Source organism: Leishmania donovani, chromosome 21 (assembly GCF_000227135.1).
Source record: "Leishmania donovani BPK282A1 complete genome, chromosome 21".
Taxonomy (NCBI): domain Eukaryota; phylum Euglenozoa; class Kinetoplastea; order Trypanosomatida; family Trypanosomatidae; genus Leishmania; species Leishmania donovani.
The window spans coordinates 388841-408954 of record NC_018248.1 but is presented as its reverse complement, the minus strand read 5'-3'; the positions used below and the strand labels follow the sequence as shown (position 1 = coordinate 408954).

The 20114-nt window shown below is 62.0% G+C and overlaps 5 protein-coding genes across 5 annotated transcripts; all 5 read right to left on the bottom strand.

The window, feature by feature from the left end:
• Positions 1-215: 215 nt before the first annotated feature.
• Positions 216-5618, bottom strand: LDBPK_211220 (hypothetical protein, conserved; the record flags this gene model as incomplete). Its single annotated transcript, XM_003860591.1, has 1 exon — positions 216-5618. The coding sequence occupies one exon, from the start codon at positions 5616-5618 to the stop codon at positions 216-218; it is 5403 nt and encodes a 1800-aa protein (XP_003860639.1).
• Positions 5619-6584: 966 nt separating this feature from the next.
• LDBPK_211210 (hypothetical protein, conserved) lies at positions 6585-8873 on the bottom strand (the record flags this gene model as incomplete). The annotated part of the gene is made up of 1 exon (XM_003860590.1): positions 6585-8873. One exon carries the CDS (start codon positions 8871-8873, stop codon positions 6585-6587), a length of 2289 nt encoding a protein of 762 aa, XP_003860638.1.
• Positions 8874-9646: 773 nt separating this feature from the next.
• Positions 9647-13978, bottom strand: LDBPK_211200 (hypothetical protein, conserved; the record flags this gene model as incomplete). The annotated part of the gene is made up of 1 exon (XM_003860589.1): positions 9647-13978. One exon carries the CDS (start codon positions 13976-13978, stop codon positions 9647-9649), a length of 4332 nt encoding a protein of 1443 aa, XP_003860637.1.
• Positions 13979-15270: 1292 nt separating this feature from the next.
• Positions 15271-16563, bottom strand: LDBPK_211190 (hypothetical protein, conserved; the record flags this gene model as incomplete). The annotated part of the gene is made up of 1 exon (XM_003860588.1): positions 15271-16563. The coding sequence occupies one exon, from the start codon at positions 16561-16563 to the stop codon at positions 15271-15273; it is 1293 nt and encodes a 430-aa protein (XP_003860636.1).
• Positions 16564-18270: 1707 nt separating this feature from the next.
• Positions 18271-19275, bottom strand: LDBPK_211180 (hypothetical protein, conserved; the record flags this gene model as incomplete). Its single annotated transcript, XM_003860587.1, has 1 exon — positions 18271-19275. The coding sequence occupies one exon, from the start codon at positions 19273-19275 to the stop codon at positions 18271-18273; it is 1005 nt and encodes a 334-aa protein (XP_003860635.1).
• Between the last annotated feature and the right edge of the window lie 839 nt (positions 19276-20114).

Genomic DNA, 20114 nt, shown 5'->3' with positions numbered 1-20114 from the left:
GAGCTTCACATGGCATCGCTACATCTACATCACGTCGAGAGAGAGAAAAGAAAAAATCATGCACGCACACGCACACACATTTCGCCGTGTGTGCGTGTGCGTGCATGTACATGTGCGTCTCTCGCTCGCAAAATACCGCTATTGGCATGGCATCCTCTTTGTTGCCCCCCCCCCCTGCCCACTCCACTTCACTCCACGTCCACACCGCGGGGGGCCTACACCTTGAAGTTGGGGTTCGCTGCCGCGCCGCACCACGGGCAGCGCTTGGCCGTCAGCACAAACTTGTTCCAGTCCGCCTGGTTCGCCGGGCGATGGCACTGCGCGCACTTCGCCAGACCACCGCCGATGACGGGGTAGCCGGTCACTGCGCACGTCGGGTACACTTTGCCTGTGTGCGGGGACTTCACGGAGCCGGCGAACATCAGCTCTCCGTTCTCTGGATCGGCCACCATCGGTAGCGTGCGGCTATCCGAAGCGGCCGTGTTGTCGATGGACACGGTCAGCACCCAGTTGTTCACCTCCTCCATCGCCTGTGCCGGCACGGTAGGCTCCTTCGGCAGGCGGTACACCTTCGGAAAGTCAGTCGCGGAAAAGTCCGTGTTGTCGATCCCGCTGCTGTCGGTGTCGCCGTCGTCGATGCGCTCGTTGATGTCGAGTGCGCGGTTGAGATAGAGGAAGGCAACGTCCTGCATCCCCTCAAGCCCCGAGCGCTTCGCGGCCATGCCGGCGTCGTAGAACGCCTTATCCGGTGCCACATGCGGGATCCAGCGCGGCAGCCCGAGCATGAGCTGCACGGCAAAGTCCGGCATGTTCAGCTCGGTCTCCATCTTTCGGGACATGTAGTAGATGTGCACCACGCTCGCGAGCGCCGTGGCCTTGGCGATGTCCTCGCTCTTCTGGCCAGACTGCGTCATGCTGTTCACCACCTTTACAAGGCCGTCATGCAGCGGCTGCAGCAGCGTCGCCACCGCGTCGTCGCCCGGCAGCAGCGGGATCACCTTCTGTGCCACCGACATCCACGTCTCGTAGAAGCGAAAGTCGTCCGAATTCATGGCGTTCTTGCTGAGCGCCTCGAGGCACTGCACCGGGTCGCCTTGGCGCAGTAGATGCTGCACCTGCAGGCCTGCCACGTACTGCACCTCCTCCTGCGACCTCTGCGCCGCCATGCGCAGCGCGTTCGCAAAGTCGGCCTTGCTGATGTACGCCTTCATGGCCGCCTCGGGGTCCATCTCCTCCACCACCTTGGCGTCTTTCATAGACCCGCCGGAGATGCTGTCTTGCACGATGGCGCGCTTCACAAAGTTCTCCAGATCAGGGCTCACACGCTTCGCCAGCGTTTCTGCCATGTCAAACTTGCGCGCCTGAACGTACATGTTGATGGCGGCCCTGTAGTCCTCACAGTCCTCGAGGCACTTACCGGCCTCGACGTAGCGCTGCGCCGCCTTGAGCTTGTCGATGGCGCTGCGCAGCACCTCCTTCAGCAAGTTGCGCGCGTGCTTCTGCGCCACCTTCACGGCGCGCACCCACAGATTGGCGAGTGTCGCCGGGTCCGGCACCATCTCCGGTGTGGCGGCCAGGTAGGTGTCAATGGCCAGCTGGTACTCGCTGTTCTCCTCCAAGACCGCTCCGGCCTTCTGCGGATCGTTCGAGTTTAGCGCCATGCGCTTTGCCACATCGCTCTGCATTTCCGGGCAGTGCGCCTTCGCCACCCGCTGCGCCTCGGAGAACATCTTCGCGTCGATGTACAACTTCAGCAGCGTCTCCGGCGCGTTCGCGCGCAGGAGCAGCGCCTCGGCCTCCTTGTAGTTGCCCTGCTGGAAGCACACACGCCCATTGGCGGCGCACACGTGCGGCACCGCCGACGGGTCGTGGTTCTCAGCGACGCGCATCGCACCGGTGAAGTCGTGCTGATGTACATACATGTCAATCGCCTCGCGCGGCTTGCCGGACTTGATAAAGGCGTCCTCGGCCATGCGGAAGTCGCCCTGGTCCTCGTAGTGCATGGCGTACTTGAGGTACACGTACGGCACCTTCGCCGGCCGCGCTAGCTGCGCCCACTGGAGCGCCAGGTCAAACTTGGAGCTCTCCAGCGCCGCCTCGATGCCGGCTTCGATAAGGTTGAACTTGCCGAGCAGCCGCACACCCTCTTCGCTGTCCATCACCGTCGCGCGTGACACGACCACCTGCTTCGCCGCGTTGGCGCCGCCGTGCACCTTGGCAATGCGCACTGCGTCGTCCCAGAGATCGCGATCGCGGTACATGGAGACGGCGCGGCTCCAGTCCTTGCCGGCGATAAAGTGCGTCTCGGCTGCCTTGAGATTGCCCTCTTTCTGGAACTGCGCAGCCAGCGCCAGGTGCGTCTGCACAACGTAGCCGGAGCGGTACGCCTGCACGAGCCGCATCATGTTCGTGTAGTCGCGGTTCTTGCGGTACATCATGATGGCGCCATCTGCGTCGTTCACCTTCAGATATATGCGCTCGGCGGCGGCGTAGTCGCCCTTCGTCTCCAGCTGCTTCGCCTGGCTTACGAAGAGCTCGACCAGCTTGTCCTGCTCAAGGTGGCGCTGAGCAACGCGGTACATGTGGTCAGTCATGCCAGCGCGCGAGTACATGTCGACGGCGTCGCTGACGGCGCCACACTTGATGTAGAGCTTCTCCGCCTCGGCGTACTGGTGTACCTCTTCGTAGTGGTGCGCAATGCGCTGGTAGGCGCTCTTGGCGGCCGCGTCGACCGGCACTCCGGAGCTGCCCACGCCGCCGTTGCTTTGCGTCTCCAGGATGGCCGCCGCCTTCGCCCACTGCCGCGAGTCCAGCGCCGCCTTCACGGCCTTGCCGTACTTGCCTGCCTCGTTGTAGTGGTTAATGGCCTGGTCGACATGCTTCTGCGAGACAAGGTAGTCGCCCCACGCCTCCTCCAGCGGGACAACCTGCTGCGGCGCGGCCGTCTTGGCATATTCGACGGCACGGCTGAAGGCGTGGCCTCGCTTGTAGGCGTCGATCGCGCGGTCTGTCATGTGTAGCTTATCGAAGAAGTCGCCAGCGGCCTCGAACACCTGCGCCTTGAAGAGCGCGGCCGCGATCGCCTCCAGCAGTTGCTGCTCGGGCTTCAGGTTGTTCACGGAGACCACCTGCGCTGCACGGGCCGGCGTACCGCCGCGCAGGTACAGGTTGATGGCGTCAATGAGCTTGCCATCCTTCTCGCGCATCTCGCCCGCCTTCTCGTACTGGCGAGTCTCCATCAGCCACGCAAAGTACCGGGCACGACGGTTGGCGACGTCGTCGAGGCCGCGCGACTCGGCGATGGCCAGGCTCTCGTCAAAGCGGTTCATCTCCTCCCACATTTGCATGGCGTCCTCGGCACGGCCGTTCTCGAGGAAGAGCTGCTCGGCTCGCTTGAAGTCTTGACTCATCATGTACAGCTCCGCCAGCACCGTGTAGTGCTCGTAGCCGGTGGTGGCGTCCGCGCTGTCCGCTCTCGCCTTTGCCGCGAGCTGGTGGATGCGCTGCAGCGCGTTCACCTTCGCGACATCGCCCAGGGCGGCGTAGCAGCGCTCCGCAATGAAAAGCTTCATCTCCTGCAGCGACACGTTGGCGAGTGTGCTCCACATCACCTCTGTCCCAGGAGACAGCGACGTGCGCTCCAGCAAGTCGCATGCGCGGTCCAGGTCGCGCTCCTCCATGGCGGCGCGGAACTCAATGAGCGACTCGTCCAGCGCGTAGGCGACGGTGCTGACGCCTTCGTCCACAATCACCTCCGTCTTGCCGTTGCCGCGCTCCATGCCCTCCACCTCGCCGCGAATCGGCACGATGGTGACGCGTTCCGGCGACTCGACATTGTACCACACGCAAAGTTCCAGGCGGCTCTGCGCCACGGCGACGTCGCTGCGTGGCACCCACTGCACGTATGTGCAGTAACTCAGCAGCGTGGTGCGCTGCTGCCTGGAGATGTCGTAGAGGTACAGCTGGTGCTGCTTGTCGCGAAACAGCAGCCGCGACGCGCGGAAGTCGAGCTCGAGCCAGTCGATCTTCGACTCGTGCGGCACGCGGGCGATGGAGACGCCGCTCCTGAGGTCGTCGATCTGAATCGTTTGCCGGTCGATGAGGTAAGCAATGACGCAGCGCGAGTTGTACGCATCGAGCGCGCCGGAGCTGCCCGTCACGGGGGTCGGCACAATAGGCGAGCCGGTCGTCGTGTTCACCTCGCGACGCTGCCCGCCGGCGCCTCCGCTGCCCGCCGCGCCAGCACCTGTGTCACTTGCAAGGGGGTTGAGAACACGCACGCTGATGCGGTGCGCGTTGCGCTCCTCGGTGCGGCACGTGCCAAGAATCATGTTCTTGCCATACTCGATGAGGCATAGCTCGCCAACGTTGAACACCATGCAGATCTGCTCATTGTCGAAGGTAAACTTCTCCCGCCCGGTGAGCTGCCACGGCACCTCGCTCAGCTTGTGCGACACCAAGTCACCAAGAAGGAGGGTGGCTGAGGTGTGGGCGACGAGGTAGCGGTCCTGGTAGACGTTCACCTTCTGAATCTCAAAGCCCATGTAGGACTGCAGCACTAGCCGCGTTCCGCTCGCCAGCCGCTTCACGATCACCTGGCTATGGCTCACGTACGTGAACTCGTACGCGCCGCGCATGCGGTAGCGGCGCAGACAGCAGTCGAACACGTCCACAGAGCCGGTGACGGAGCCGGTCACAAGCCGGCTGCCGTCGCGCTTCCATTGCATCGCGCTGAAGCCCTCGCTGTGCGGCAGGTAAACAACAGTGCCCTCCTCCCATTTGTGAGAGCGGATGTTGAGGTCGAAGATGCGGATCTGCTCGCGACCCGCGATCGCGACGGCCTGCCCGCTCGGGTTGCAGACGCCCCCGGTGAAGCTGCCGACGTCCTTCATGTCAAACGGAATCACCTGCGGTTTCTGGCCGCTCTTCGGGGTGTAGAAGGCGACCTGGCAGTCGGTGCCGGCCGCGCAGATGCTTTCGCCCCATGCTAGCATGTACGGCGCGCAGCTGTGGACGAAGAGCCGCTTCGCCCCAGCCACCTCGGCGCCGTCCTCGGTGGCCTCGAAAACATACTGGTAGACGGTGCCGTCGAGGTGGCCTGTCAGGATCTTCGTGTTGTCGCGGCTGGTGCACATGGAGACGGCCGGGTGGTCGTGTGAGTAGAGGACGTGTGACTTGTTCGCCTTCAGCATACCCACCTTCACACTGCCATCCAGCGTGGCGAAGGCGATGAGCTCCACTCCCTGAGAAGACGTGTTGGGCCACACCACGCACGTCACCGGCGATGTCTGCGACAGTTTGTTGCGGATCGCCTTCTTTTCGCCCCACTCCAGCCCGAGACGGTACACAAAGACAATGTTGTCGGACTGCGCAATCGCCAGCAGCGAGCTGTCAGGGGAGAAGGTCATGCCCGTCACAATGTAGCCTCGCCCGCCCTTGTCCGACGCCGCCTTAGTCGCGAATTTGTCGCGCCGCTCGCCCTGCTCGTCGAAAAGCTGAATGTGCCGCGTGGCGTCGGCGACGGCGAGGCGCTTGTTGTTGGCAGAGAAGCAGATGGCCTGCGTGCGGGCTGTGCCCAGCTGGCCCTTCATGATGTTCTGGTAAAACTGCACCTGCATGGTTCAGCGCAACGGTATAGGAGAGAAGGGGGGCACGTCTGTGCGTGTGTGCGCGTGTGTGTGTGTGACTACGTAAGAAAAGAGACCAACCGCGGCAGGGGCAGGGGAGCTCGTTGAGGGTGTTGAGGGGCGAGCGGTGAAGCCCAGCAACGCGCCACCGCCTCCTTCGCTGGCGTGTGCGGGATGCAACCCGTCTGCTTGATCGCGTGCACGGGAAGCAGCGGATGCAGCAGCGGTTGGTCAGTAAAGCGCGCACTTTTCTTGCTCGCACTTCGGCGAGCACGCGGCACGTCTTGATGCTGCCGCTACTGCCAAAACGTGTGTCGGTGCCTGTGTGCTCTCGTGCGTGCAAATCTGTACGAGGCCGTTCGTGCGTCAGCACCTGAGGAACGATGAGGGAGAGGGCGCCTGTATCGAAGGGAAGGAGGTCAGAGGGGTTGTTCTGTTGTTGGTGAAGTGTCATAAGTGGAGATGAACAAGGGAGCGCGGAGATGGGTTCGTGAGAGAGTGTCAAGGCAGCAGGTGTGTGCATCAGGGCAAGGCTGGGCACGCGCATGTGTGGAGCTCGTGGTGATGGAGAGAGATGGCGGGAAGGGCACAGACGCGCATACATCACCACAAAGTCCACTGGAGAAAGGGTAGAGGCGGGGAAGAGAGGGAAGACACACACGAACACAGTTGAACGCGCTGGCCGGCCCCCTCGTCTCTGAGACAGCGGCGTGCGCATGTGTGTGGGTCTCCACGATGGCAGACGTTAGTGCAAAGAGACGCCATACGTTGATAAACAGGCCTCCGTCGTGAGCGGCGTCATGATACACACGTGGGATGGAGCACGCGCTGGAAGGAGAGGGAGGGCAGCAGCAGCAACAGCAGAGAGGAAGCCGGGACGCATCGCATGCATGCGCGCCATTCCACGAGCTCTCTCTTCGCTCACTCCAAACCGCCTTTTCACACACGTCTCTTGCGCTAGACGCTGAAGACAGCGTCGTCCCCATCATCACCGTCACCGCCGGTGTTAGCACTTGTCTGTGGTGGTGCGCCCTGGTCGACGACAGCAGCGGCGGTATCCGCGACGGCCGAACCCGCCACGGCAGGGGCGTTCTCGTCCTTGTGTGGAACGGTTCTCTGTGCGCTCGCCGTCATGCCGCGAAGAGACGCCAGCAGCACGCGTCGCAGCACTCGCATGGGTACCTCTTTGTCTGGCTCGGAGAGTTGAAACACCGGTTCGGCCCCGCCCGCCGCGTCGCCGACCAGAAGGCGACTCAGGAAGCCCTGCTCAATGCAGCTCCGCCGAACCGCGAAGGCGAGCACGGCGGCGTCGGTCGCTCTCTTACGTGTGACGGTATTGTATAGAACGGCACGACCCAGCTTGCGTTGAGACATGGGCAGCTCTGCCGTCATGGCGGTGGTAGAAGATGTCTCAGCAGAGTCACCGTGAGGCTTCGTCAGCGGCGCACACTGTGTTGACTGCTGCTGCCGCTCGTCGCCGTCGCCGCTGGATTCGCTCTTGAGGCCCTTGCAAACCTTTGGTCCCCTTGAACAGCCTCGCCGAGGCCGCTTGCGCTGCTCATGTGCCACGATGAGCAGTGGGAAAGGCTCGTTCCTGTCTACGGCGTGATCAAACAGCTGCTCGATCCACCGGATCTGCGGCATCTCGGCGTCTGATATGGACAAGAGCAGCGAGAAGAGCAGTCGCCCAGTCCACCACTCGCGGCCGTAGTGGAGAAGGAGCTCTTCGCCAGCGTGCAGATCCCGCAGCGGGACGAGCGTGAGAAGGCCGGTGTCGGCGTCTACGTTCAGGGTCACGTTGGCCTTGTGCTTCAGCGCCTGAAAGAGCGCCTCGGCGGCAGTGTACAGCTCCTGCTCAGACGACAGTTTCTGCGCTATCTCCGGGTCGGCGCGGAGAGTCGCCAGCAGCGCTTCGCGCTGCTCGGAGGCGTCTGCATCGCCGGTGCTCTCGTATAGCGCCATGCGTTGGCGATGGCTCTTCCAGTACTCGTGGTTGGCCAAGTCGTCGGACGGCGGCAGTGGCCACGCGACGCCGTCGTTAATGTCGAAGAGGTGTGCCTCGGAGATGAGCGGCGGTGGCGTCCTCAACTCCGGCGGTGACAATCCGAAAGCGGATGCTGGAGCACCAGCGGAGCGCTCCCGGAGAGTTTCTGCGGTGGGTGATGCGGTCTTCCGACTAACTGGGTCGCGCGGTTCATGTACAGCAGGCATGTCGTCGGTCCCATCGGTGTGATCATCCATATCCGCCTCCTCGCTTTCTGGCGTGTGCGCAAAGGACGCCTTCTCCTGCGCCGCCAGCCTCTGCAGCTGCTCCTCGCTGAGCTCCTCGCCGTTGTCCAGCGCTGCCTCCAGCTTGGTTATCTCTGTATGCGTGCTGCAGCGGGCCGCTCGCGACGATGGCGTGGTCGACGATGTGGCCGCCTTGACGGCGGTGGAGGCATGCTTGAGGTATCGGTGATGATGGCGACAGCACCACGCCTGCAGGCCAGTGACGTCGGGGCAGAGGGGTGCCGCGGAGCTCGGCGCAACCAAGTACCAGCCATCCTCTGTCGTCACGTGCAGGTAGGCAGATGTGCTGAACATGTGCCGAAGGGCCAGAAAGCGGCGCAGCGAGATGCTGTGTCGAGGAGCAAAGGCCAAGTTCAGCACAAGCGGTGGGGCCTGTGAGACGATGGCGGATGTCGAGCTGCGAGGAGCGTCCGGCCGCTCTGCGCTGCTGTCAGCTGTGGCGGCAGTCGTGGTGGTCGCGGCGGCAGAAGCAGCGGTGGGTAGTACCTCGATGGGGTGAAACTTTTTTATCGGCTTTGTGAGAAACACGCCGCGCAGCCCGGGGAGGCGCTCGCTCGGACCAAGGCGCGTCACGACATCCTTCGCCTGCATCGTGGTAGATAGCAGCGATGACGATGACGACGGCGGCGCTGGCGAAGAGCGCGAAAGTTGCATGTCGCAGGTGGCAAAGCTGCGTCGCTGCACCTCCACTCGTGCCTCGCACCGTCGCTGCAGCGGCAGCCGCCGGAGCAGCCACGAACTAGCACTGCCGCCGCATGGCCTTCGCTGTAGTTGTTGCAAGAGAGAGAGAGGCGTCACGCCCGATAGGGGATATGGATGCAGCGGCATATGTCTAGCAACTGTTGGTATGCCCTTTAGACTGTGCAGTGCGCACACGGTGCAGTGTGGCGAGTTGAGAACGTGCAGGGATCGACCGCAGACGAGATGGAGAAAAAAGGCACAAGCACACAGACACATAGACACGCATGCAAAATCATAGCGCCCGAGGAGGAAGCAGTGGCTGTCCTGAGCATGATAGCGGCCAAAGGGCGGTGCAGTCGCCCCGCATCAGCAGCCACAACCTTGAGGGCCGGAGAGAAGCGTTTTGGAATACGTGGACATTGTAAAAGTCCAGTAAGGAGGAGGAGGAAGAGGGGGGAGGGGTACACGTTGAAAAAGAAGGGAAAGGGCAAATACGCAGATGTGCAGATGTGCGCACACACACACACATGCACAGGTAAAAAAAAGGAAACACAAGAAACCGCCAATGCCCTGCGCGTGTGCTTCTTGCTCAGCAACACTGTGCCTTGTGCGTGCCCGCATGCGTGGCCGAACATTCGCGGTGTCAAGAACTGTACATCCAGAAAAGGGCAGGCAAGAAAGGTGCGCGGTGTGCTGGCCTCGCTGCATGCGCGTGTGCGTGGAAGGGGGAGGGGGGTGATTGCGTGAGACACCACACACAGTCGCAGTACCCTCTTGTTTGTTTCACAGTGAGGGGATATAAGGAGAACGAGAAAACGGCGAGGGGCAACTGGGCGGCGGACGATGAGGGGTGAAATGATTGCGGGATCGCAACGGCTGCTCGCCCCACCCCCTCCTCCCGACAGTCTCTGCCGTTCGCGCATCCTTCGCCCCACCCCTTTCTCTCTCTCTCTCTGCATGTTGCAGGCGTCCTGAGATGCGACCACATCGGTACGCCTTCTCTCACCCCCCCTCCCTCACCCTTCTCCGTCATCTCAGTTCGTGCGGTGTTAGATGTGTTCGTTGGAGTATGCACGTTGAAGCTGTCGACAAAGGCGTCGCTCGTAGAGGGAGATGTGCGGCTGCGGGGGAGCAGCCGGTGGGTGTGCGGCAGCTGCGGCATCGGCCGCTTTTGGCCTGCTACTGTTCTCCTCCCCACGTGCATCAACGGCACTTCGGTCGCGCGGTGGGGCATCACTCGAGCGTCGGGGAGTTGACCTTCTAGAGCGCAAGCCGCGCCGCGCCAGCTTGAGAACAGCGTTGTTTGGGATGTTCCCAGCTCGCCGACCGTCTGCGGGCTCGTCCTTCGCCTTGGCACGAAGCGGCGCTGCGGAGCCCGCCCTCGAGGCGCCACAAGGGGCACCTCGTGACGCGATACGGTGGCCTGCCTGTCGACGCAGGGCCGGCGGCTGCGGCGGAATCGCTACACCCGATGATGATGCGGATGGCGCACCGCCGCCGATCACTTGCGCGGCAGCCGCCGCCGCGGCCGATGACGACAGCGGCGCCGCCGCAAGAACGTAAGGAACGTCGAAGAAAGAGAAACTGCGGTTTCGCCCCTCTGTCGGCTGCGACGTGCAGGCGCCGCCGCTGTCCGTGTTGGCCGCCAACGACGATGACAGCTGATGCTGGCGACCGGGGCACAAGGAGGCGTAGCATCGATCCGTCCGCGATGAGGATGGGCGGCCGCGCCGCCGGCGGAAACCATTCCGCGATGGCGCAGCTGGGCCACTGCGCGAAACTGTGTCATTGGACGACTCTCGATCCGTCGGATGCAGGTGGGACCGGTAGTGGCGCTGGGCGGCTGACCCAGAGGGACGCCGTGATCGCGCTAAACGAGTCGGGCGGTCTTCAATCGCCTTGGCGTTCGCAGATGCTGAGTCGGATGCGCCTATGGCTGTTGTGGTGTCCGCAGCGTGACAGGACGTGTAGCCATTTTCCTTAGAGGCCACACGCAGACTCATCGCGGCAGGGTCGCAGACGGGTTTGCTGAGTCGACTCACCAGAGCCTCCTCCTGTTTTCGGGGAAGTGCGGTGGGGAGCACGCCGCTCATGCGGAACATACAAGGCACGGGCGGCGGTGGCCTCACTGCGCTGCCGGCGGAAGCCACCCGGGATGTGGTGACGGACGAGGCCCGCCCGCCGGCGTGCATTGAAGCACGCGTGGCACCCATGATGACGGTGGGCAGAACGTTGGGGGTAGACGTGCGCGACAGCGTTGGAGGCGGCAGAGCCGAGCGTGTCTGGTCCACGTCTACGCCACCGCCGTCCTTCGCGGCCGTCCCAACTAGGCTCGCCTCTGTCTCCTCCCCTGGGTGGTACGTCAGAGCGGCAATCATGTCGGGCATCGCGTCCGAGTCTGCATCGCTGTCCTCGCCACCGTCGCTGCTGAAGGTCGCCTTCAGCTCCTCCCGAGACACAAAGCACAGCGCCTGCCGCACTGGCTCATCCTCCTGCTCCACACGCGCGAAGCACTCGTAGCGGTTGATCGGGACAGTATGGCGCCGGAGCGTGTCCATGAGACGGCGCGCCTTGGCCCGCGCCACGACGGAGATGCTGATCTCATCGAGGGGACGCTGATCGAGGTAGTGCGACTTGAAGGTATCACTACTGGCGGAGGCAGTGGTGCCCGCCTTGGGACAGCTGCTACCGCTGCTCGCCCCCTGCGGGTTCGAGGCGACTATCGCACAGTCGCTTCCTGCCCTCTCTGGGGTTGCCACCATGTTCGTGGCAGCGCCCCTTTTACGGCGCTTTACCCTCCTGCGGTAATTGCCCGCCGTCGCAGATCCCCAAATCGGCTGCTCATTCCATGTCCCATTTCTGCCGCCACTGTCGCCAACAGCCTTCTCAGTGACGACGACCGAGATAGCGGGGCGGGCACCGGCAGAGGCGCCGCTCCGAGCGAGCAGGTTGCTCACCGATCTGCTCCCTCCAGATCCCTCACATGACGCTGACAGCACAAGGCTCTCCACCGCTGCGCCTTCGGACGGGTTCTCTGCTTCCTTGCTGGCCGCGCTCGATATAGGTGCTACGCATTCAGGGATTGCCTCCACCTCGATCTGCAGGCGCTGCGTGATGGCCTCGAGCACCGCGCGAATCAGCCCGACGCTGCGCAGGTAGCGCACCACGGGCACAGGGCACACCTTCGACATCTCTAGCGGAAAGAGACCGGCAAGCGCCATGCACCACGTCGGCAGCACACGCCACTGGCCGCTGTCAGTCACCGGTGTCAGCTTCGTCTGCGAGCTGCGCCGGCTGCTGCGTCTCGATGGAAACGAGGGTGACTGTGATGATAATGCTGCAGATGTCGGTACAGTGACCGTATACCTGGGGTGTTGTGGGAAGTGCAGCGCCACCTCCTGCCGCGACGCCGTCTCGTCGCCGGCGGGGACATTTCGAGGAAGCGGCGATGTCATGTCGACCCTCACCTCCTTCAGCTGGCACTGTATAACGCGGGCGAAATCGCTCAAAGTCAGCCCGCCTGAATGCCCTTCAGACTGCATTGTGTGCGCGATGGTGCGGGCGACGTCGTCGAGGATTGGCTGCGGTGGCAGCTTGTGGCACCCATTGTGCCGCAGCTGGTCTAGGAGCGCGTACCAGTCGCTAACCCTCATCGTCGCGGAGGCCGTCGCCAGGGGTGTCCGCAGGCACAGCTGGAAAAGGGCGTGCATGCCTGCGGTTCCCGCAAAGACTGTATCGAACACCGACGCAGCCGGGGGAGCGGCGGTCTCCGTCGCGTCTTTCGTGACACACACCGGCGAGGACGCTGCCGCGGTTGCAGGAGACCGTTGTTGGTCATCCACAGAGCGCTGCATCGGCGACACGGAAGAGTATAAAGGGGAGCTTCGTAGTGGTCGGGTGTTGCTCATAAAACTGGGCACGGGCAGTCGCTGCTGCTGCGCAGAGCCTGATCGGTGGCGTCGCGTCAGCTGTGGAAAAGAGGGGGAGCGCTCCCCACGTGCTGGGCGCTCTGTGGAGTCGTCGTTGACGTCACCGTAGGCCAGCTTGCGATCAGTGGATACATGATGGCCGTTGACACTGTTTACCCTCGGTGTGCTGTCATTGCTATCATCGCCGCGGAGATGGGAGCGACTGTCCACCGGAGAGACAACGGCTGAGCTTCGCCCTGGGCCACGGTCTGCCTCATGGTCAGCAAAGTCGCTGTCGGTCGCAGCACCGCCAACGGCGGCAAGTTCACTCGAAGAGTCAGCCGAGCTGCGTCGTTTCTCCACTGTTCGTTCAACGGGAACAGGGGCAGACGGGTCGGCGAGATTCGAAGGCTGCATTATCATCGTGGAGACCTCTTCGAGCGTGCTGTGTCGCCCTTGTGTCTTGTGTAGGACTCCCGCTGAAGCGATGCGCGTGGCAACAGACGGCGCAGTCACACTTGCTTGCTCGTCGTTCTCGGCTACTGCTACTGCGGAGGCAGTCGCTGCAGCCACAGCGCCAAGCCAGACCTCCGGATCGACCAAATGCTGCTCTGCCTCCTCGCCCGTGTCCGCTGCAGACGTGTCAGCGACGCTGGAGACCGGCGAAGCGTGCGCCGAGGTCGCGGCACACCACGGCAGTGCCTGGAGCGCTGAGGTGACCTCATTCGTGTAAACGCCACCCTTCTCCACGTACAGCTGGAGTGCCGCCTCCATCTGCTCCGTGGACAAAGCAGCAAGCGAATCGTTGGAGAAGGGCGCCGCCGAGTCCGGCGGCTGCGCGGCAGAGCTGTGAGCGCCCGTGAAAGCGCCGTCCACCCGCTTCGGCGTCGTCAGCGACGAGCTCGCAGCAGGCGAGGGACAGGAGGAAGATGGCCGCGAAGACCCACCGGTGCCACCAACGGTTACGGAGGCAGCAGGAGCGGGGCTCGAGCAGGTTGAGCGGATATCACAGCACGCTGCCTCGCCCACCCGCGCACCGGATCGCGGCGGCAGCATGGGGGACATATGGCACGTTACAGTGCCGTGCGTCACGCTCGTCTCTGCTCTGTGGTGACTGTCGTTCTCTGGCACGTGTTCAAGCATCTCGAAGCAACTGCTACAGTTCGACGACTCCGACACTGCGTAGCGATGGACATGGCCGCTATTACCATCGCAGGAGCGACGCAGCCGGCTGCCGTTGGAGCTGGTGCGGCTGCTGCTGTATGTATCTTTCTCCTCCATCTCCGCGTGTGGCACCTCCGTAAACTCGACAGAGCGTGGAGTCTGTGCGCCAATGGCGCGGTCGCCACGCGGCGATGGGCCGATGGTTGGACGGCCATGCGAAGCAGACAAAGAAGAGTGAGAGCCGGAGAGTCGCTCAGAGCTGCGGACGCCCTCCGAGCGGTGAGTCGTCGACGAGGACGAGGACGGCATAGCGTGCGTGTGCGTGCGCTCTGGTCTTGCGTACGCACCTTGTAATCTCTCCCTCACTTGTGTCCGCGATGATCAAATAAAGCGCACGTGCCCTCCCCCCTGAGGGGGTACTGTGTGCGGCGTTGGCAAGACGGCCCCACCGAGTTGGATGAGCCTCTTCTCTGTTGCTCCGTCTGCGCGCCTCGTCGCTCGTCGCGCGCCCTTTGAGAGTTCGATACGAGACAGGCAGGCAGACAGGCAGAGGAAAGGTTCGCAGTGAACGCGACCGCGCTCAAACCACGTGCGAATAGAGGGAGACGAAAAGAGTTCGAGAGGCCAGCGCAGATATGCGTCGTGCGTGTGTACTTCCTCCGCCAGTGAAAGATAAAGGAGGGAAGCGAGGCCAATGTGCCGGACTCGTGCGCAGCGGAGAGGGAGAATAGGCGCCCGTCACCCGTGTTTCAACCGGCACAGAGAGAGAGAGATACAGAGAAAGAGAGTAGCGTTTCGTTTCGTGCGCTTCGCCGATGCGTCCACTGGGTTAGGATAGGAGGGTGCCAGCAGCACATGTGGAGCTGGCTGCGCCTTGTTGGAAGACGTGTACCCTCCCCTTCTCTTCCTGCTGCCCTTACTTCTCTTGCAGCGACGACTGCTACAGCAGCACCAGCAGGTCGTAGCGGTCACCAGCATGGCCAGAGACCAAAATGTGCGCCGCACGACACGGGCATCATGGGAGCAATCGATAGATGTATGTGGTATAGAAGGAGGGTGTGCAGAAGCAGACGCGAATGGTGGTAGATTAGAGGGTAATGGCCAAGATGGAGCGCAGTGCTCGAGACGGCGGTGGCGGACCTTTGGCTTTGGCCTCCGTCACGCGCTGCCGCAGTAGCGGGTAGGAAGACTAGCAAAGGGAGCCCGTGGGAGTTGATAGGCACCCTTGTCAGTGTGCATGCGTGTTGGGGGGGGGGGAGCTGGTCTTCGAGCACTCGGAGAAGACGGCGACGTGTCTCGCCCGTGTCTGATGCAGGGGGACGGAGGTCAACTGGAGCCATACCTTTCCAGGAGTCGCGGGTGGTGGCGTAGAAAGCCGTGATGTGTGTATTGTGTTTAAACGAAATGGTGCGGAAATTTTCTGCCTGAAGAGGGGGGCAGGCGAGTGCGCACAGACAGACGGAAACGTGCGTGGTGCAGTGATTCGTATACAGCAAGGAAAGGGACGAGGGGGACGAGTAGGGCAGGGGTGCAGCATCCACCACACCTCAGGTCTCTCTTGGCACGCCCTTCTCTTCGTCTTCCCATGCACACCCGATGCCTTACGCCGTCGACACCGCCTCATCATCGATGTGGCCCTCATCATCATCCTCCATGTCCTCGTCGCCCTCCCCGTTTCCGTGCAGGAGCTCTCTTAGCGTTAACTTGTGTGTGACACCGTCGGTAACGGCCTTGGCAGCGTCTGCCTTCCCTGCACGCTCCTCGTCTCGCATGGTGGGGGCTTCCTCCACGCACAGGGTCTCGCGACGCAATACCACGCCATGCTGCCGCGCCGCGCAGTCCTTCGCGCACACGTACACCGTGATGGTTCCAAAGTCGCAGCCGTCATCAACATTAGCAGGAATCGCCTTTTCAGTGCCAGTGGCGGCCCCGGACGACGCAGATGCCTTGCACGCCGTCGTAGATGCGCTGTGCGATGCGACAGGTGGCTGCTTGTCGACTGCATTGCCTTGTGTGCTGGCTGCTGCCGGCGCCCCTGCAGGAGCCGCCATGGCGGCTGCGTCTGCACGCGCGAGTGCAGTGTACTCGCTGACGTGCAGGTAGTACAGGGATGTCGGCATCACCTGCAGCTCCGCTGTCTGCGCAGAGCCGCAGCAGGCGCATGCAGGGATGGTGACCATGGCTTTCACCTTGTCCGGGTTCATGAAGATCGGTTTGACGTCCTTCGCGCGCAACGACGCAGATGTGGCTGCTGCTGCTGCCACGGTGCGCTCGTAGTAGCGCAGTACTTGATTCGGCGCTCGAGCAACCCGTGAGCGGAACTTCTCGTAGTAGTAGTCCGTTTTCTTGTTCTTCAGGTCTACCGTCTGCTCCAGCTGCTGCAGCTCTTCATCTGTGACGGTGCTCCGCGCGTTCTCCTCCGCCATCTTGATAAGCTCACGCTCGATATCCGTCGGCACCACAACCTCCTTTGACGGCTCCGCATCGATGTAGACGTAGCATGGCGGCAGTACGGCCTCGGGCAGCTCCGACGGCAGCAGTGGACCGGTCTCAATCACCTCGTCTTTTTCCTCTTCCTCGGAGTTCTCGGCGAGCGCCTGTTCATCCTCCTGATCCACCTGCACGCTAAAGGCCACCATGCTGCTCGTCGGCTGCCGAGAGCAGTAGCCAGAGTTACAGGCAAACACGTACATCATGCGGTGGTGCGGACGGCTCGCCGAGGCTGTTGGCAGCGGGCTGTACGCCTGGGTAAGGAGGCTCATAGCATGGCCACAGACACCGCAGCTCGTCCAGCGACGTATCTGCGCCTTGTCCGCGTCACTTAATGGCGGAAAATACGTCGGTGTGCCACCTAATTTGGTTTCAGAGGTGAGTCGATCGCGTTTGTGGGACATGTAGCCGTCGAAGAGGCCCAGCAGAACATTCGACGGAGTGGCGCTCATCGTGGGCACAGGTGCCCGTGAGTGCGCGCGTGCGTGTGTGCGGTACGATCGTAGAGGTGCGTGATCCCAAGGCAGCTAGTGCAGCCACCATTGCAGATGCAAGATGGGTGGGGGATGAGCGGCGATGATGAAAGCCACCGGAGTGTTCCTCAGTCGTTGAAAGCTCGGTCTCTGTGCCTTTCAGTCGTTCTCTTCCTTCCTGCTCCTCTTCAGTGCGCACACAGCCGACGCCAGAGGTGAAGAGAGGCACGGGTCACGGGGACGTTGATGTGCGTGCACGCAGACGGTGCTGCAGTGCCGACGGTAAGAATGGCGGCAAGAATGACGACAAGAATGACGGCGGCGTCATCGCGAGGGTGTGTGAGAGAGATGAAGAGCAACGCGGTGGTGGTGGTGGTCGAGAAAAAGAGAAAATGTGCAGAGAGAGAAAGAGCGACGAGGTGATGAAGAGTACCGCAGCACGAGGGGGCACGCAGACACAAGCACACACGTGCACCCTGACATGCGCGTGCGACTTCCTTGCACGTCCCGTACAACACGAGACGTGCGAGAGAGAAGAAAGGGGGTGGAGGGGCAGCCTTGCTGCCACCTTTGCAGAGTCCGCAGCGCCGATGGTGTTCATCGCGCTACATCAGTGGCTGAGAAGAGAGAGGGGAGTGGCTTCGTCACTACCAACTTTTGAGTCGTGAACCTCTCTCTCCTGGTGCGTGTTGCCTGTGTTATTGTTAGAGCTCCACGAAGGGGGGAATGCGGGGGGAGGAAGAGCTGGGCGAGCGCATCGGTGCGCTCTCACGACGACCACCAACACAACCACACATGTACCGGCTCGAATCTGTGTGTGTGTGTGTGTGTGTGTGTGTGTGTGTGTGTCGGTGTGGGTGTAGCGATGGCTTCTTTGCCCTCACCCACCCACCCCCACACACAAAACCAGAGTTGGGCGCACATTACGGCTTGTGTGCAACGCCATTCTTTCAAGAAAGACTCGCACACGCGCGCTAATGTGTGTCCGTGCCTGTCTAGCTGTCCAGATGACGAAAGGAGGGGAGGAGAGGAGGCGGCGGTGATGATGATGACCGTGGAAGAACGGCCAAGCATCATCACGACAATCCGCATTGTTGCTGTTGCCCTGTTGCTTGATTCCACCTTCGCAACCCGCGATTATACGCACCATTTTTCTAATGATAATACCACGCTCCCCAAGGCGACGCATACGTGTGTGTGTGTGTGTGTGTGTGTGTGTGTGTCACTGATCCACGCACATGGCCTTGTCTTCCCTCCGATTTCAATGAGGCAGCCCTCATCTGGAAGGTGGTGCGGATGCAGAGAAGGGCGGAGAGGAGAAGACAGGAGTGGTGGAGGACGCACGTGCGCCGCCATCGGAAGCGAGAGGAAAGAGGGAGAAGTCAACGAGCACAAAATCTAACGACAGAAAAAGGCGCACGGACATGGCGACACACCCTCGGAGGAGACCGACGGACAGGAGGAACAGGACGAGGAGGGAAAGGGCAGGAAAGGGCAGGAAAGGCGGAGGTGAACAAGTGCACGGGAGGAGGGCATGTCATGTGTATCATCATCACGCACACGCAGACACAAGCATGCCCCCCTTCCTCTGCTTTTCGTGGTCTTCGGCTGCTCTCGTGCTTACCGGGCCCACCCCCACTACAAAGTAGCGAAGAGGAAGCCGTTCACGACAAAGAATAGCACGTACTCGGCCACCGTAAAGGGCAGGAGAAAGATGTTGATCGGGAAGGGGTTCGCATCGGTGTGCGTCACCTGCCAGAGAAGCCCCATCGATGCGACCATGGCAGCCAGCGCCTTCGCCTTGGGGCTTTCCAGCGTTATGTCGGCCTCCAGTAGCCCGTGACCATTCGCGATATGTACGGCGTGCTGTACAAACATGTGCGCGCCACGGATGCAGCAGTGCATCATGCCAATGGCACCGCACATCATGGACGCCAGCGTCATGGCGATCACGTTAGCCGCCGTTTTCGCGATGACGCCGGACCACTTCTTGTGCTCCACTGGCAGCGCGTCCTTCAGCGTTGCCTCCAGCGGGATATAAGCCATCGCCATACTCGCCAGCGATCCGCCGAGTGCAAGCGACCGGGCAAGCTTCACACGCAGCGCCGCAATCACCGACATGGCTGCAGCGCCAATGGTGCGGCCCGCCGCCTCAGCAGCTTCAATGTCCACCGACTTGAGGAACAATGCGACTTTACGAGAGAGCAGGTCGGTGTCGCACACCTCCTGCGCATCTGTCACGCATTCGCCATCGGCGTCGATGCAGTGGTCCTTGCGGTTCTGCTCCGCTGCCCGCTCGTAGTTGTGGTATAGCACCTGAAAGGAGTGCTTGAGATCCTCCCAACACAGCAGGTGCACTGTCTCGACGACAGCGATCAGCATTGTGTAGGAGCCGCCGAAGAAGCAGAGTGCGAGGCCGAGCAGCATCGGACCGAGCTCATCCAACTTAAACCTGGCAGCCTGCTCCGTAGCGATGGAGGCGTAGCTGGCCGCCTTGGCGATATAAGGCGACGCCCTGTCCAGCTCCTTGAAGGCCCGGTGCGCCATCTTGTGCGCCTGCGCGAGGTGGTCATGGTACTGCGGGTAATTCTTCTCCACCGCCCCGAAGAGCGTGCGCAGCGGCGACTCGAGAGAGAACGACATGCCTGGAAGCGAACAAGGCCAGCTACGAACACCAAAACCAATAAACAGTGTGAGTGAGTGAGTGCCGAGCAGAGCGGTAGCGAAAAGGACGGACCACACACAATGCGAGCGCACAAACTTGATGCTCGTCTACTCCGCGGTAGTCACATCACCGTAGTTATGGACGCGCCGCCGTTGTACACCGGCGAGTTGGCAGGGCAAACCCACCGCGGCAGCAGTGAAAGGAGTTGGGGGTGCAGGATAGTGGAGTGTGCAAGGATAACGTATGTGTGTGGGGTGGGAGAGGAAGAGGAGAGAGAGAGAAGCAAGTGGCATACACATGCATACATGTACACGTGAAAACATCTACTCGGATAAGGGAAGAGAGCGAACAAGGCATCGAACAAGCTCCCCTTACTTTCTCCTCCTCTTCCCTCACCGCAGAGGTGCTTGGACGTCGCACAACAGGAGGAGCGAAAACTCAGACACACGTACCCATGCGCGAGGTGTCCCCGACGCATGCACCGACGCGTCTGTGCATGGGTGGCCAGCTCCTGCCCTCGCTGATGTGAGATCAGAGAGAGAGTCGGTGGGAAGGAAGAGAAGAAGGCAGTTTAGAGTGAGTTGGGGCGGTGCCGGGTCTCGACCCGTCCCCTCCCCCCCCCGTTCTCTGGCCTGTTGTGGGCGTCGCCCGGTAGGGGCGGAGGGAGGAAGCGGACCGCTGCGCGCCGCCTTTGCGGAATCGCTGCTTATCTGTTTGACGAAGTCGGTGACGGCGCAGGGCCCACCCCCTCCTCTCATCCGCCGTATCGCACCCGGTGGCGGACGTGATGGAGGCTGGTCAGGGTGGGACTGCCTTG